We start from the raw sequence: 18,384 nt of genomic DNA, 5'->3' as shown, positions 1-18,384 counted from the left end.
TCAAGGTCACACGTTCAAACTTAAACTAGCAAATATTTTACCTTGCTGCTATTTGTGGATAACTATTTTTGTGGTGAAGCACATGATTTCCAAAAGCCACTAAGTGGTGGGCCATCTTCAGGGGCCTGGTTAGCTGCTGTACTGAAAACTTTGTGGAAATGAAAGCAGAGCTCCACACAAAGGCAAGATAACCTAACCTCCTAAATTACCTCTAGCTGACAGGTAATTGCTTACTATCACTGTTATAACAAGCCTGAAATTACTTTATGCATCAAAATTAAAACTCACTGTGTTCCTCATTCCAGCAATTAATGAGGATAGATACATGCCCACTAAATACAGAGAAAATGGAGTGTGAAGAAGAAAGGTGAATTCTGAAGTAGTTATGAAAAAAAAGTTTAAAAAACCCCAAACAAACATTTTTTACTTATAGAAGTATAGAATGGTCAGCTGCATCTTCACGGCAATAAAGCTCGATCAGGCATTTCCATACCTGAAATACCTTTGCTTTGTTCTTTAATAGAGTGATCTCCATCTGCTCTTGCCCTTGGATTGTTTTTATTAGTTTTTTCAGCAGTACAGCTGGCTGTGCTCAAGCCCTATCGTGTTCATAATTAACTAATTATGCTCTAATCAATAGTGCAGATACTGATTTTACAATGTAAATGAGATAAATGAGATAATGGCTGGGGTCAATCTCATTTTATTTACAAAGCTCAGCACACACATCCAATTTCATTACATTGCATCTACCTGCACAGGAGGGAGTCTTATCAGTTGGCCTGCAGAAGTCTTCCTGCAAGCACTGGGGAAAAAGACCTGTGCTTTTACAGAGGAGTAGAGAATGCAAAACCCGCCCATCACTGGCACATTTGTAAGTCACTGGTTAATATCATCGAAAACCACAAAGAGCTGATTCAGCCAGAGCGAAGAAACCTATTTTGCATTCACGAGACAGCATCACCCATCTATAGCTGTAAAAGTAATTACCTACATGTCCCTGAAACACAACATTAATAAGCTAATCTTTAAATACAACTTTCCAAATATGCTTCAGAGACTACAGAAAAATCTCACTTATGTACGCATCATTGCACACCGCCTGCAGTGTCGTGCCAAGAGGTACCATGGTGATCAAAATACAAAATTGCAAGATATATATACTGCTCCCGATTTGTCACAACAGCTTGGAAAGATTTACTTTAATGGGGAAAAAAAGATATAAAACATTGATACATATCTCACCATTAAAGTAGAGAATTTGTCATATAAGCCCTACTCGACAAACTCAGAATTAGTCAGAAAAAAAATTAGAAGGAAGCTAATGCAGAATTTTAAACTCAAAGGCAACTGCAGTGGGATGTGCATGTGTACAGGCACCCACTTGCTGAAGGCTATAACAAAATGGCTACTCCAGCACTTGCATAGATTTAACTACTGATAAGCATTATCCTTTACTGGCTTGTTTTGGACCCCATTTCTGACTAAAGGCTCTTAAGCACCTAAGGAAGAGACATCTGAGGAACAGAGGTTTCTTAGACACTGATCTCTCTCCCCTTTAATCCCTCAATGTCCAAGTGCTGAGTCACTCCAGAACTGCAAACAGATGGAAACAAGATTTGGGGCTCATTTTAAATTGCATCACATTCTTGATTTCAGATGAGCAACTTAAAACCAGCCATGACCGTGTAAGTACTGTCAATACATGGTTTCTTATTAGCAGCTGTATGATATACAATAGAAAGGAGCACATAAGCATTCCCAAAAACTCTGAGTAAAACAATGTAGCTCAAGTAAACTCAAACTCTGGAGACAAAACAAATTACTTCAGCCTAGAGCAGCTGAGGAGTGCTCCTGTGACACCTTACTGCAACCAGACCACAGGAGTGATAAATTCTGGATGACAGGAATGAATGCTGTGGTGAGTTGCAGCAGCAACTCTTACATGTCACACCAAAGAAGGCACTTTCCTGTGCCTTTATTTAAACAGTAAAAATCAAGATCTAATGGTGAAATAAGTGTATAATCCTCTATTTAGTGCACTATTATTAATGCTGTCCAAAAAGTACATATATTCTAGCTACTGAGAGAGGAGCCCAAATCTGTAGCATGTTTTCATTATAGAATACGTGGATATCACTAATCTTTTGCTTCTGACATTTCTTAAAACAAAGTGAAAATAAGCAAAGGTATGATATTGTATCTTACCCAACCATTCTACACCAGAACTCTTCAATTCAGTCCAATTAATCCCAAAACAAATTACTTTCATTTTGCTGTGATACGTCACAAACACAAACCAGAGTGATGCAGTACTATATTTAGACTCTGAAATATACAATGTAGATTCTTATCAACTCCTTTGTTTTTATAAAAAAATTGACAAAATAATAAAACCCTATTAGGCATAAAACAGAAGAAGTTGGTTCTCCTCTTCCTGATGGCTACACTTTTTCCCTTACCTATAAATAGCCTAACAACTAAAAATCGGTGGTCATCTTGCAGTTTCTACTCTACAGAACAATTTTAAGAAGTCTTCTCACACAGACCAGTCAAGTTTTAGGTGATTTTACCACCAGGAATGTGACACATTTCTGCACTAAAATTCTTATGTGACTGTGTATGCATAAATTGTTGGTTAGAAAACCAGGACAATAGCCCGACTATATGACCTCTTCATACAGGTACAGAGGTACTTGTTATCCTGAAAGGCTCTCTCTCTTCACAGATGCAAAAAGTTCACTCACATTAAACTGTAAGGAACTTCGCCCAGTTTCAAAGTTAGATCTAACTTTGCAGTCAGTCCTGCACTGGGGGGCTGTAAGAGAGGTCCTTCAGCGACTTCTGCAACCTGCATCTTTCTAGATTCTAATATTTTCATAATTTTGATATAGGTAAATGAAATACTCTTTCTGGGAAGGATAATGCTATGGTATTATACTCAGTAATAAAGTCACTTTCTAATTTCTTTTATGCCAGATACAAAGCAAGTACACAAAAGCACATCTCTTATTTACACAGTTTATAATGGCAGATGACAGAGTACACCATCTTGTGTTATGTCTGGAAGAGAGAGGCCATGGCTATTGCTGAAAGGTGAGAGATTACACCAGATAAGGGATGATTATTGCATTTTGTTTTTTATATCTACCTAGTGCTGATGAAGACCATGTAGGGCAAGAAGGACACAGCCTGACAGAGCATGATGATCTTACTCATCTTCAACTAGGAATGCTTCATGATAATGCATCTAAGTGCTTTTGGATATGGGATATGGTCTGATCTCCTGCTTAAATTTCTGTCCAATCTCAAGGGCATTAATAAAAACAAATAGCATCTATCAATTATACCACAAAACAGCAAAAGAAAGCAAACATTAATCTGGCAGACATCTGTGTAGCTAAATTATTATGCTAAACCCAAAATTGCCACCTAATTGATTTAACTGATTAAAATTATTATTTTGACATTAAATCAAACACCCCCTTATATCCAAAAACTTAACACTGATTATTCATGGGTAAGGAAGAATCTGAAACGGGGTGTCATTGTATGTCATTCTTATGTAACCAAGATATTTTTCTGAACAATCTACAAATCATTTGGTTTATGAAACAAGTGTCCATGGACAAAATGAATTCTAAGAATGCTGAAAAGAAACTTTATTTACTATACCTGTATGTGAACAGCTTTCTTTCAGCAAGAAATTAACTTTTCTCTCTCTCTCAGTACTGCAAAATCACACAACACATGGCTTTGTGAAATGAGTTTGCAAAGTTCATTAATGGCCCACACAGACAAGTGATAATGATGTGTTCGTTTCTGTTAATACACAGCTATTGTATAGAACTTCTATTTACAGCATTTTAATGTCTAAACTAAGAATTTCTGTGAAGACAATGACTCAAAGACATGCATTAAATTAATGCTACACCAATTACAGAAACTAAAAAAATCCTTTGATAAACTGAAAAGTGTAAAATTTAAGAAGCTATTACTAAATGCTGCATTTTTTTTTTCTGAAGTACATTCTAGTAATACATGATGGCATCTATAGTGCCACTCTCAGGTGTTCAGACTATTAACTGTACTGAATGGTGTACTGTTTATGAACTACTAGAAAAGTCCATTACAGTTTTGAATATTGCCATCAAATATCTTTCAAAAGGTGAAACATCAAGTGTTAGTATCGGGGTTTCAACCTAATGATATGGAGAGGAGACAGAGAGAGAGAGAGAGACAGAACAAAATTGTACAAGGAAGCTGTACTGGGGAAAAACATAAAAAATACAGCAGGAATTCAACTTAGGTTTTCAAGCATGCCCAGGAAAATATAAAAAATACTTGAAACACTATTTAACATGCATTAGTCTGTCCTTAAAATCCTCCAATAGCAGATTACAGAAGTTCCCTAACAAGCATCTTTAGCACAAGTATTCTTATTATTAGAAAAAAACTTTCTATTGGCATCTTGATACAACGTAGCTTATTTTTAGTCTGATCGACTTTGACGAACATTTTTTTTCCTTCTTTGTAGCAACTTTCTTCCTTATAATTTTCATATTAATTTAGGCTTTTTTAGAAGATTTCCCACCATCACTGAATTAAAGAAATATTACTATTTTAAGCTATTTTTATTCATGTCTCCTGTGGTTTTCTTATCATCCAGTTCAGTTTGCTCTGGACCTTCTCATTTTTTACTGAAGTGGACAGGACAGGATATGCTAGCTGACACTTTTCAAAGCGTGAGATACTGGTCTTCTGAATATTCAGGAGTACCTCAATGTGTTAAATGCAACACCCCTCTCTGTATGTATCAGGTTTGATCAGTTTGATCAATGTTCTGCAATCTGTGATCCAGTCTCCCACTATTTTTTTTTTCCTCAAGTCACTCCTGGTATCATAATCACCCAATCAACAGTGATTTGCCTTTTCCTTTCTGCACTGCATGATTTCTGAATATTTTTTCTTAAGTTTTCTTTTAAATGCTAACACTGTACCTCCTCACATCTTACTGTCATCACTTGCAAATGTAATCAAACACTTTATTTCAGTACCTAATATGCTAAAGCAAAAATTAACAAAAATACTGTAATGCTGAATCCAGGAGAGCTTGACTGGAACCCAGTGAGCCGAGTATCATTTGACAGTGAGTCCATGGTACCTAGTTTACTTTCCTAATCAGATACATATTTTATTGAATTCTAATTAACAGAATCTCTAACTTATTTAAAGGAATATCATACACAGAAGTATTTTGAAAGTCCTACTAAAGCCAAGATAAGCCACATTTATCATTATCTCCTATCAACAATACCTAGACTCTTTTTGTTTAATATATGATCATAAATCACAGTAAACATTACTTTTTCTTTTTTTTTTTTTTTTCATAAACTCAGCATAATGTATGGGCAAACATTTCTTTTCCTCCTTGCTTACACAGCACTTGGACACAACCTTTTACTTTCAGAATACTACACAAGTGGTCAATAAATCTGGGTCTTTTCTTCCTAGAAAGGATTAATTGATCCTTAAAGATCAGATTCCTGCATTAACATCAACTTCCTAGTGCAAATCTCTTTATTTTTAAGGTGTCTTTGTGTGTATTTGCCAAAACAGAATTATAGTTCCAACAAAAATCTTAACTCTGAGATTCTCCCACCCCCTTTTTAAAACGAAACGACGTGTTAGACATCAGGGTACTTTTATTTAATATAATATTCAAACATGAAATGCCCTGGTAAGATATGACTCGTAGATAAGTACACATAACTTTGGATATTCTCCTATTACTTATTACAGCATTTAATTTCTTCTTTAAGTTTAAAAAATACTTTCAAATGGAAACGTGCCTTGATAGATGACAAAACCCACCATATCTCAAGAAATTCAATGATTATAGGTCATAAAGTTACAAGTGTGATTGCATTTGAGCAGAATTTTTCCAAGCAAGTTCAAGATGAAAACGATGAAGATGTCAACACTCTGATACTGTAGATTTAAGAACTGGATCTGTACCATTTGAAGATCAAAATACTATGTGTGCATCTACCAGGATATATATGGACGGAGACGAAGATCTCAGCAGTCACGCTGTGTGATCAATTCTTCATTCCTTCCCCAACTTACAAAACAATTTCATGTTTGCATTGGGAGGAGATAAGCTTGTCCTGAACACTGCCAGAGAAGTAAGCCAAATGAAACAAGTGCCTGCACATACTCAATACTTTCTTATTTTTTAAAAATTTTTCAGAAAGAAGTATAGGTATAGTTCTGTTCACTCAAGTATCTGGAGTCAGAAACAATTAGTTCATACTAATAAGCATAAAATCAAATTTTCCATGGCAAATCTATTCCTTCAGAATAGTAAGTCTCAAGTGTTTTACAGGTCTCATTATCACTGAACATTTATTTTTTTTTTTTAGGAAACAATCCTTTTTACAGTAAGGTCTATGTACAACACAGTGTTCTATATAGAAATGTTCTTATTAAACTGTATATAAGTAGAGTGGCAGGCAGATGGCAAACCGTTGCTTATTTCTTTCAGTATCACCATAGAGGAACAAACAGTATTTAAGTCCCACAGGCTTCTGTCACTCTTCAATGAATCCAAGCATTGTATAACATCATTTGCCAACGAAGCACAGGGGAAAGAGACATTACTTAATAGGACAATCCTGACAAGACATTTATCCAGGATTTTTCAACGATGCACATACAAAATGTTCCTGAATAGTGCAAAAAAATGCAGGCAAATTAACTACCTTGTCAGTCCAAATAACAAACCAATCAATTACATTCTATCCAAGCCTGACAAGCAAACTCAATGTTTTGTCATAATAAGCTTATAGTTGAGACAAGGTAGCTGTTCTCCTTTACTTTAGGTATTCTATTGAGAGCTTTATCCACATTTAAAAATCCTATTATAAAAGGTTTCCACGATTGCCTCCGAGGATGAGTTGTGGCAGAGTTGTGTCTCATGAAGGGTATCTACACAGTAAAGTGATAAGAAAAAAATATTAACATTGAAAGATCATAGCAGCTCTCCTCTGTCTTATGAAACATTTTAACATCATACTAAATTTAAGCAATGTGTATGCTCAGATCCAAATACTTAGACACCCACATCAAATTTTCAAGAGTCTCTAAGTGTCAAAACATTAAACTGAGTTTAGTATAGCATCCTTGTAATTCTTATAACTTTTTCCCCAATACAGCTCAAAGAACAAAGGCAGTCCACCACAAGACAGAGAAGATAATTCTCTTTTTTTTAAAATCATGAAAGCAACAATTTAATACAAGTAGGCTTGATTGTGAAGCTAGCATTTTACTCAGCTTTGCAACCCACAGAAATGCAGCTATGAGACTGACTATAAGCACAAACATGGGTACTATGTTACAATCTTAAAAAAATGCTTTTTTCATAGAATAGCATTTGAAAGAAAACAAGTCTTAGGATTTAGGAAGGACTAGGTAAGGGAGGGTTTCTTTCAAAATGCATTGCAATAATTCAATACATAAAAGGCTTTAGTCAGTTCTGAAAAAAATGTCTTTGAGCCAATAATTTCAAAGCCTTCACAACTTTTTCCACTCATACTTCCTGTCTTTTGACACTCATGACATACATACTTTTCAAGAACACTTTTTGAAAATTCAATACAATTTTAAAGTGCTAATTCTCCAAATTTAAACTCTTCAAAGTACTTGCCATACAGCAAATTACTGTGTCTTAGAGCATTGTGAGATTTTAACTACAAAAACATCTATGTTGTCTTAAAGCTGAGCAGATACATTTTGAACAAAAGACCGATAAAAAGTCTCTATCACCACATTTGGTGGTTTTTGGCTTGTTTGTTTTTTTTTTTTAATTTGAAATGTATTTAAGTAGAATTGTAAATAAAAAAAGAAACTGCTGTCATACTTTGATAAATAGTCTGATGAACAGGAGCCATCTTGTTGCCACACATTCAAACAAAAATTCCTTGCAACCAAATTTTAGTTTTGAGTATAAGGATTTTGAGTCTAAGTATTAGAGGGACAGCAAGAAGCACCATATGTAAATCCACTCCTAATTCTCACTTCATCTCTTACTTGAGGCATGATTAAAATTTTAAATTGGGTTCCCTGAACTTCAATTCTTCAGTGTAATTTTGAACTTTTTAAGAAAACTGAAGAAAAGCTTAGCTGTAAGATAGAAATTCTCTTCACAGTCATCTCATTGCAACCCCCTTCCCTTACTGAGTGCAACTAGTTTTGTTTTGACAGCCTCAGTGGGTGAGGCTGACATGGGTGCACACTCAAATGCAGAAACTTAAAGGGTACCAACAGAAAAAATCAAGACAAACTGAAGGTCTCTGTGCCACCTCTACCCTGTCACAGCAATGTCAGTAGCTGCAACTGCACCATTTCAGTCAGGTCATCAGAATGTGACAGGCTGTTCCATCTGGGCTAGCAAGGTTTGGGCAGGAATACAGCAATCCGTATTTCAAATACTAGGGGTTTTGTTTTGGTTTCTCAAAATGAGTAAATGAGTATGTGAATATGTGTATACAAACACATATACAAATATGTATGTCTACATATAATGGTACTTACATACAAATTTCTATTTATAAATTATTTTTATATAAAAATTTTATCACGTAAATGTTTTTATATATAAAACCAGCTTCACAGCTGAAGCAATAAAATAATCAGTTGAGTTTTAATAAGTTTACAAATCAAAGTAATTAAGTGCAAACAAGGTTCTCAGAGGAAAATTGCAACTACTGAGAAAAGATCCTAATATTTTGTAGCACTTCAGGTAAGGCTGTAAGAACACAGACATCAAGTAGGAAGTGTAAATAACCTACACCTGCACTAGTTATTCCTGCAATATTTCTTTGCATTGCATTTTTATTGGTAACAACATATCAAGAAATTTAAAAGGATATTAGAGGGAAATTATTTTTTAAATACTTGGACAATTTTTCTGTTTCTACTCTATTAAAAATTAACTTGACATAATTTATTGTACATGTTCTAGGGTTATCTTCACCCCTCTCATGTTTGAAGTATTATTAATTAAGGAATCACTACTGGCTTTGTTTAAACAAGTAAAAGATTTTTTTTTTGTTCTAGCAAGTGAAATATTGGTAAAAGACAAAGGAATATGAATGTAAAAATACAATATCTTGTAATTATTGTACTTAATTGTATTATTGTAATATGACAGCAAACTCATCTGATAGCTGGCTACTGCCCTGAGACCACTCACACTGATGACATTTCTCCTGCTCTAGTCTCTCCTTCTCTGCTTCTTCTGTCCCTATACACCATCTGCCAGCCCTTCCTCAACCAAAGAACTGCTCCCATTCCTGTACATACATTCAAATTTCTACTGACTGAAGTGCCCAGAGTTGTCTGCAATAGCTGAACTTGTATTTACAGCCTCACCTAGGAAAAATATTTAGTGAGCACAAAAATCTGAAATAAGGATGGCAAGCAAAACTGAACAGCTTTCCTCTCTTACCAGTAGATGCAACAAATATTAAGAAAGAAAAGAGCATCACAGATAATGCCACAATAGATGCTTTGAGCAGGGAGGTTCTCAATTGCATATTTGGTCCTTTAAAAGAGTTGTTCTCTCCCAGTTCTCCTTCAATTCAGGACAAAAAATGATTATAAAAGCATTTTCCTTCAAATTTTGGTACGAAGAGGAAGAAACACACCAACCTCTCTCCTCCCTAACCACACATGGTTGTCATCTGTTCATCTGTTTTCTCACTTAAGTAAATATTATGTAAAGGGCAGGTGTCTAAGATCCATATGTAGATCTCCTTTTCAAAAGACTATAGGACAAGAAACCCCACAAGTTATTTCAATACTTTTACTCTTCGTTTGTGCAACAGACACAGAAAATTGCAAATCACAGACATACATAATGTTTATGTCAGCAGTTTTAATCCTGGTTCTTTTTTAGCCATTTTAATACTTGCCTTCATCAGATTAAATAGCTGTTGTAAGGGCAATGTTTCTGGTGGCTAACTGGGCACAAGTAAAAATACATTTTCAGCCACAGTGTAAAATTAGTTGATATTCAAAGGTCTGAAGGCAAGAAGCTGATTCAGTACACCTTAGCAACTCTGAAAAATTAGGACTCTCCCATCAGGTTAAGTCTGCTAAGAGTAAAGAGGAATTTGGTGTATTTGTGAATAACTTTCATGAGGTGAAGATAAGTAATATGCATTTTTAAAATTCAGGCTACCTCATCTCAGAAATTAATCTGCACCCAGCAGCTCTATTAAGTGGATGACTGAGCTCTTTAAAGGGGAAAAAACCCCAAACTAGATCCTGAAAACAATGACGAGCAATGATTCTAGACATTGCTAATTACTTAAATTTTCTCCATATTGATCAAGTTATTGATATTAATAAATGTTTCCTGAACAGTTACAGATTTATATCTGCTAATATAAACACTGATTATCCCATAAAAAAGTTATCTGCAGGACAAAATACCACAGCATCTGATACCAATGGAACATAAGAGCTCTGCTTTGTCTTAGTAACTTAGTCACATGGTAACATAAATAACAACATTTAGCATTGGTCACTGCATATGCATGTTAATTGTCTTAATTGACAGAATTCTGTTCTCCAAGTACTTCTATGCCCACTTCAAAACAAGGACAGATTTTCAAACTACTTCAGAGGAAAACTGAAACCATTTCACATATATGATACCAATATTTTATTTAATCTTTTGTATAGGATATGTCATTTTCCTTCATTCTGTACTGTCTTTGTGAATACAAGCTTCTGAGAACCCATGAAAAATACACAGTCAATACGCTCAATACCCTACATGAAATCCAGTTTTCTCTTTCAAATGACTGCATTTACAGACCTTGTCACAACAAGGTCCCTGATGTTATCAAAGCAATTTCAAGATACTTTAATCACTGGCAAAACTCAGTGACTTGACAAGAGAAATTTGGGCCAGAAGACTTCAATGGCTTGAAAGGAAGGTTATTGAGTGATGTAATTTCGTTTGGATGGGACTGATTCCAATTGATCTGTTTTTGCAATGCATATCTTGCCTCTGCAGCTGTCTCTATCTGATTCAGTGCTTAAACTGCAAGGAGTGACTATCCCTTTCCACTTAAAGTGAAACTCTTCCTTCCTCCTGCTATTATTTTGAATGAGCATGAGGAGCCCATTTTTGAGTTTAATCTCTGTACTCACTGCAAAAAAAAAACAAACATTCAACTGAAATGCCAACCCATGAATTCAACTGAGTCTTGTGACTGCCAGCATATATATTATGTAAGTAGAAAAACAGATCATAGGGCATTATGTTTATCATCATTATTATTATGAACTGAAAATTGAGTTAGTTTTTTTTTTATAACACAAGGGCATATGGCAGTACAAATTAATTCTCAATCCCAACTGCACAATACCATGTAATCTACACTGTATTAGACTGTACTTATTTTCAGTCAAGTACTTACATTCAAAGGAAAAAAAACCTGCTTGGTATGCAATAAGCATAATAATTAATAAATGGCTACGTTATACAGAAAATCAAGTACAGTTTTCCACAGTTTTAACAGAAAGGAAGTGTACCATTAGGAACCTCACAATTTAAGTTAATTTTAAACTACATAAAACCTAGGGGGAGGAAATCCATATATAGGGAGTCACAAAGCTTTGAGAAGAGTATTGATAAATAATGTAATCATCGTTATATGCTAATGAAACTGAATCAGGATGTGGCACTAGATGTTGCCAGCAATACGTAGCTGACAGCTCAGCTAAGTTGCCCTTTATTCACCCAGCTTTAGTCTTATGCTGTCTGTGAACACAAAACATGCTTGACTAACAAAACATATGACTTGCTAGATTAGACATAAATGTGAGCTTTCTTCTGATAATTTAATGAGCAATGAAAACGGAGTTAAAGATCAGCTACTTTCAGTCCTTCACTGCCTTCCCAACTTCTTGTATCACAGGAGATGACAGTTCTGCCCAGTTTCACTTTTTATGTCTAATCTATATACCTCCAGAGTTTAAGAGATTTCAGGTATCTATAGCAGCAGGATCTTCAGGCCATTCTGAATGCACACCAGACATGCCTGCAGAAACACTTTCAGAGAAAACATGACCGACCCTCAGTACAAGTCACTTTGCTTGCCTGATCCCAGGACTTCAGTCCTGTTGACAGTAATTAATACAGAGTATCTTCTCTGTAAAATTATGTCTTCCAAAAATGGTAAATAATTATGACTTCATCTATCAGTACACTCAAAAGCATAAAGTCAATAAAAATATGTAGATTTTATATGTTGCACAGCTTTGTATTATAAGTACTGTCCTCACTGTAACTGTTTCTGTTAATGTGAGAACCGTGTACCCTTTCTTAAGTACTGCATGAACATACCAGCATACCATTAATCATACAGATCAAATACTTTATTGGAAATAAAAATCTAAACTTCCTTCAAATGCAGAACTTTATTATTTATAGACCATACTTTGAGAAACATTTTAACTAACAGAGCCTTATAAATAAATTAGATTATAATATTCATTTGAAATAAAAAACCTGAATAGAGTCCTTTAAAATAAAAGAAATGGTGTAAAGAATATTTTTTCCCATTTCAGTATATAAATGAAAGTCTTCATTGTTATTATTATATAATACTATTATAATTCTTTTGTTTATTTTTACAGAAAAGTAGATTAAGTAATTTATTGGGCTGCCTCTTTATCAGTGGGTATGGATGAATCCTGTCAGAAAAATCTAAATTTCACTTCATTTCACTGTTTCAGTTTCAACACTGGACAGTCAATACCAAAGTCACTGGACTGTGCAGTTTTCATACTGTTTTCAGTGAAAATACAGGCCTATGCCTTTAAGTTAGTCATCAGTTGTTGATAATTTATTGATATCTGTGAAGCATTTAGAACCTTCTGTGTGACTTCAATATGTTAAAATCTAAGCATGACTATCACGAATGCTACAAAGCAAGCCAAAGTAGGAATTGTGGTTTCTTGCTCTGCTGCTCTACCAAGCACAAATATAAAGCACAGATTCAGAGCTAGGAGATAGGCATTTTTTTCCTCTTTTTAAATTAAATTATTCTTCAACATATTTATAAGGGTTTTTTCTTCTCAAAACTCCCACTCCCTTAAAACTGTATACCAGTTTTACTGTGAGACATTCAAAAGCCTCTACAGGATCACAGGGAACCTTTTCATCAAGCTGCTGTATATCACAGTCTAGGTCAAAACTGGTGATGCACTTGCTCCTATGCTTAAGAAATCAATTATAATCCAGTTTTATTTATAAATTAGATTGAAAATATTAATGGCACTAGTGACACTTTATGGCTTATTGGAACATTGAGACTAGAAAACAAAGTGAGGTGTACTCTCAACAAATCTCTTACCACTGCTATGGATTAATATTACAGAAGAATTTACCACTTCTCCATAAGGAAGACCACAAAAAGCAGCATCATGGTTTTGGAAGAGGAAGTGTTGGCTTGTCCACGGCCCTGCTAGGGTGACTCTTGCAGGAAGCTGTTATGAAAGGGAAGGCTACCCAGTGAAAAGGGCATTTTTAAAAGAAAATTCACGCAGAGCTCAGAGAAATAAAGCAGAAGGGATATGTATGTGATGCCTTTGAGCTCAATACATCAGCAAGCATGGTGAAAACTTGGCCTCAGACCTCTACACCTACTAGTGTGACATGGGATAGAGAAGGACAGCCAACAGCAGGAAAGCAGCAAGTAAGGGTCTAGTCCATTTGTATGTATTCCAGTCCACAGGAATTATTCTATGCCTCTGAAATTGATGTTTGTTATCTCTGTCAGACTCCAGTGTAAGATCTAAGAAACACCATTACAGCCAAGGCAGGACTCTGAAAACTGAAAAATGCAAAGACGAAACCATCTTAAAGAGGTGAGACGTGCACAATAAAAAATGACAGTAAGCAGTACCTAGGAAATCATGGGTTGGTCAGCCTTGTCCTGTACTGGGAAACATCAAGGGATCCATTGTCAAATACATGAAAGTAACTGAGAGCACTCAGTTTAATAAGGAGAGAGGGGTTGCTCATATTTGAAAGGATGAATGACATGCTTTGTGAAAGAGGGAAGAGCAGTGGTTGCATCACACCAAAAGGCGTCCAGTATAAGGCTTTTCTATCAGTTTGGTACAGCATTTTTCTTATCAAGTTAAAAACAATGCAGGCTGAATAGGTTGAAAGCCAGCTGGAGTCAAACCACAGAAGGCAATAGCTTGAGCTCTAGATAGTGTCCAGTAACCAAGTACCCCAGTGAGCCAGGAGGGAGAGAACTGGTGTAACAGGCACAGCGCTGCCAGCCAGGCAAGGAGGGAATTGTCCCGATCTGCTCTGCACTCACCTTCAGTGCTGGGGGCAGTTTTGGGTGCCACAATTCGTAAGACATTAAGCTATTACAGAGTGTCCAAAGGAAGTCAATGAAGATGGTGAAACGCATGAAAGAGGAAGCAGTATGAGGAGGGGCTGAGGTGACTTGGTCACTTCAGCCTGGAGAAGAGGAGGCTCTGGAGAGACCTCACTGCAGTTACAACTTCCTTGTGAAGAAAGAGGAGGGGAAGGAAGGCACTGATCTCTTCTCTGTGGTGACCAGTGACTGGACCCAAGGGAATGGCCTGGAGTTGTGTGAGGGGAGGTTTAAGTTACATATTACAAAAACATTCTTCACCCAGAGGCTGGCTGGGCACTGGCACAGCTCCCCAGGGAAGTGGTCACAGCACCAAACCTGGCAGACTTCAAAAAGTGAATACTCTCAGGGCCCTGGTGTGATTCTTGGGGATGCTCCTGTGAAGGGCTGGAATTAGATCACTGGGATTGACCATCCTTCAGAGTCCCTTCCAACTCAACATATTCTGTGATTCTTTGATTTTGGGGTGCACAGTGCTACTGAACTCTCCTTAGTTGAGAGAGGGAGGGCTCTCACCACCAGGGCTCACAGCCACAACCTGCAGCTCAGGCAGATGCCTTTGCAGTACAAGGAATTCTGCGGTGAGCTCAGGGGTACCTGAGCTCACTGCCTCAGCTTGGTGGGAACAAATAAATAAGAAGCTATGATAGCTTGTTCTTGATATTCTAAAAGCTTTCATTTCCAGTACTAGAAAGCATTGCCAGTTCCTGTGGTCAGGATGGGAAGCCATGATGCTGAATAAGATCCTGTGATGTCCAGTGGGTGGGTAAGCAGCAGATTTCTGTCAGTTATAAGGGACAAAAAATGTCCTTCCCAGCCCTTTTACACACAATATCTGACTGTATGTAAGACAATAGTGCACTATAAGAGGCGTCGGAAACTGATTTATAATCCGTCTTGTAGTGCACAAATAGTAAAACAGTGTGTCCTTGATGCCATCTTAAAATTCAATGGTATTAGTCATATTAAAGGCCTTTTTCTTAAGACTGACAGGTGATTTCATATTCTACTGAAACCTAGACACTATAAACACTTCACCAAATAAAAGCCAGAAGAGGTTATACACATACTTTTTTAAAGTATATCTAAGCATATTTAAAGCATTTTGATAACCACCCAAAAAACCCGAACAACCAACCAAAACAAAAACAAAGCAAAAAAACCAACCAAACAAAAAGCCAAACACCCCAAAGAAAACTAGTATTATTCATTTATATTTACAACTCCACAATAAAAGCTTTATACATAAGGTGGCCTAAAGAAAAATTCCACAGATGTGTTTACAAACAAAGAGTAAGAAAACAAAAGTAGGGAAAATGCAATGTATTCACTTGAAAAGTTCATACAAATACCTGTATTTTAAAATAAGCACTGTAACACTTGACTTTTTTTTAATGGCCATAAAGTTTCTCAAGTTGATTGACAGATGTAGAAAAGCTTAACTTACAAAGCAAACATTTAATATATTCCATTATAATTTCATAGTTAATTTTCAGTCTTCAGTATTAAAACTTCCTACAAAGACAACAGGTCTCTAAGTGGAAATAGACTATTTCTGAAATGCACAAAAAAAAGGAATTATAATTTTCTTTCAAACTAGTCCTTAAGCATGCAAAATTTAGTATTTTTTTTTCAAAAGAAGCCAGAAGTTAACCAATAGGTATAAATAATGGATGCATTTGTATTATACCATAATCAAGCTATATACTAAAAGCACTCTACAGCACTCCTGAAAAGGACTATTTTGACAATATACTTAGACCAACATTTGTTATAACAGAGTTTGTCTACACTGTGGCTGAATGCATGCAAATAAAATTCAGACGTAATACACATATATTAAAGCAACAACAAGGATAAATTGCATTACATATAAAAATCCATTAATTAATAGCATTTAACACCATGCCAGAAGTTTGGGAACGGTGTACCAATAAGACCTTCTGTTTGTGAAACTCAGTGCTAATTATTAAATAAATCACTTCCAAAGGAACTAAAAAAGTTCAGTGAAATCAAATAACATGATGTCCTATGTAGCATGCTTACTAATTTCTGAAATCTCTTCTTTCCTACTCACAGAGGAAAACAGAAAAAATGAAAATATTCCAAACTACTAAGACATTTTATTTTTAATTAATAGGTCAAGATAGATGAACAACAGCATGTAACATCAAGGAAATTAACAAATTTTGGAACTTCAGAAAAAAACCCCTTCTTAATGAAGGGTTGCAGATAAATTAAGTTGTATACAACATTTTTCTGCATTTAGAATAAAGAGTTTTAAAGTACTCAAAATAAATACATTGGAACTGTAACTACCTAAGTAACGCTAATTATGCTTTAGCATTGTTTTTTTCATCAATGCTCACCATTCATACTTTTTACTTTTTTCATAAATACTTCTTTGCTACTTTTGTAAATGTTTTGATTATAATTTTGCAATCATAATAAATATCTTCTGCTACCTTTAACAATGAAGTAGTGAAAATTTTCTAAGATGTCATTTTCCAGGTCCCCATTCCCCATTTCAGTGTCACTGACTTGCCTTGTCCATAGCAAACTTCTCATTTTCACACAGGATTCCTATTCACAACCACCTCGCCCCCCCCCCCCCAATTCTTTAAACAGTTTCAGTATCCTTCCTCCTCTGACTATTACCCACATGGTTTTCTTGTTTCAGTGTATTTCTCTGATCAGTCCAACTTTGCTCAAGTCGTGATGCTTGAAAAGTCTAGATTTTGCTGCCTCTCCACACTATTTAAATTCTGGTTTTTTTTACATTTACCATCCAAATTCAGGTCCTTCTCTAGTCCTAGTCCCACCATGATCTCCATACTGGGCTGTACTAGACAACCACAGCTATAAAGTTTGTCTGTCTGTAACCCAAGGCTCTGTTTCATACAGCACATCTGCAAGATTTTGGTTTAGCTTTACTGAAGAAACAAGTATATAGTGCAAATGCTAAACTCTGGTAGATGAGTAAAAAAATTCATCATGTCTGTTGATGTGAAATGGAACAGAGTAGGGACTCAAGAGAAAAACAAAACAAAGCCAGAAAACTCCATGAACATTAAACCCTCTGAGAATACAGTGCAGAATCTGAGGATGGCAATTCATCTAGATAAAGATCAGCCTGGTCCAAGGAGCAGCAAAGGCTGAAATATCTTGACCTTACCAAAGACTGCCTCACCAGCAAAGATAAATCAGACATCAGCACTGGGTGAGATATTCATACTGAAGCTTAGCCTAGCAAAATGCTGCTCCTCACCACAAGTGACTGCTGTGGATTCTTGAGTTCTGCACATCCTGCTCATATCTCTCTAGCAATGACAAAAGATGACCCAAAAGAAGGGGAATCACACACCTCTCCACTCTCACTGCCCTGTTTTACTCTTCTCATGTAGTGCAGCATTCCTAGTCATTGATACTGTCCTAAATATCTTCTCAATCCACATTTCTGTTCCCTGCAAGTCTTGTAGCAACTCCAACTGTAGGGATAAGTACACTCAAATAGCCCACAGCACACTCTAAGCACAACAACTAATGATCTAAAACCTGCCATACCATGACTCTGATAGCTATGAGGAAACTATTTCTCTCATTACATCCTTCAAAGCTTCCCTCTTCTCAGATTTCATCAAACTGACATGAATAAATTTCTCCTCTGTCCTTGGGAAAGAAGGGAGGTCTTTGCCAAAATTCAATTTACTGATCAAAGACTTGAATTCATTTTTCTTCTTAAAGTTATGGGGTGAGGGACATCTGGGAAGACAGGACATTCACTCAAACCTCACCTTAAAAATTTTGCCTGATAACATCCAGCCTAAAAGATACACAGGAGACATGAAGAATTCTGAGTCCAAACGATTAAAGTTTTACAAGTTTTTCCAAGTTTTAAAATAAGAAA

At 35.9% G+C, this 18,384-nt stretch overlaps 1 protein-coding gene across 4 annotated transcripts in view; it reads right to left on the bottom strand.

Moving 5' to 3' along the window:
- PHF14 (PHD finger protein 14) overlaps nucleotides 1-18,384 on the bottom strand; it is a 159,422-nt gene that overhangs the window by 58,335 nt on the left and 82,703 nt on the right. The window contains exon 17 of one of the 4 annotated variants that reach the window (XM_064411219.1): nucleotides 5,688-6,990. The exons of the other annotated variants lie outside the window; for them this stretch is intronic. Within the exon in view, the coding sequence (XP_064267289.1) occupies nucleotides 6,978-6,990 (13 nt within the window). The 3' untranslated portion in view covers nucleotides 5,688-6,977. Of the gene's footprint in view, nucleotides 1-5,687; nucleotides 6,991-18,384 lie in introns of those variants that run through there. 4 annotated transcript variants of the gene reach the window in all.

This window comes from Passer domesticus, chromosome 1 (genome assembly GCF_036417665.1).
Source record: "Passer domesticus isolate bPasDom1 chromosome 1, bPasDom1.hap1, whole genome shotgun sequence".
NCBI classification, from domain to species: domain Eukaryota; kingdom Metazoa; phylum Chordata; class Aves; order Passeriformes; family Passeridae; genus Passer; species Passer domesticus.
This window is presented reverse-complemented; position numbering and strand designations above follow the sequence as displayed.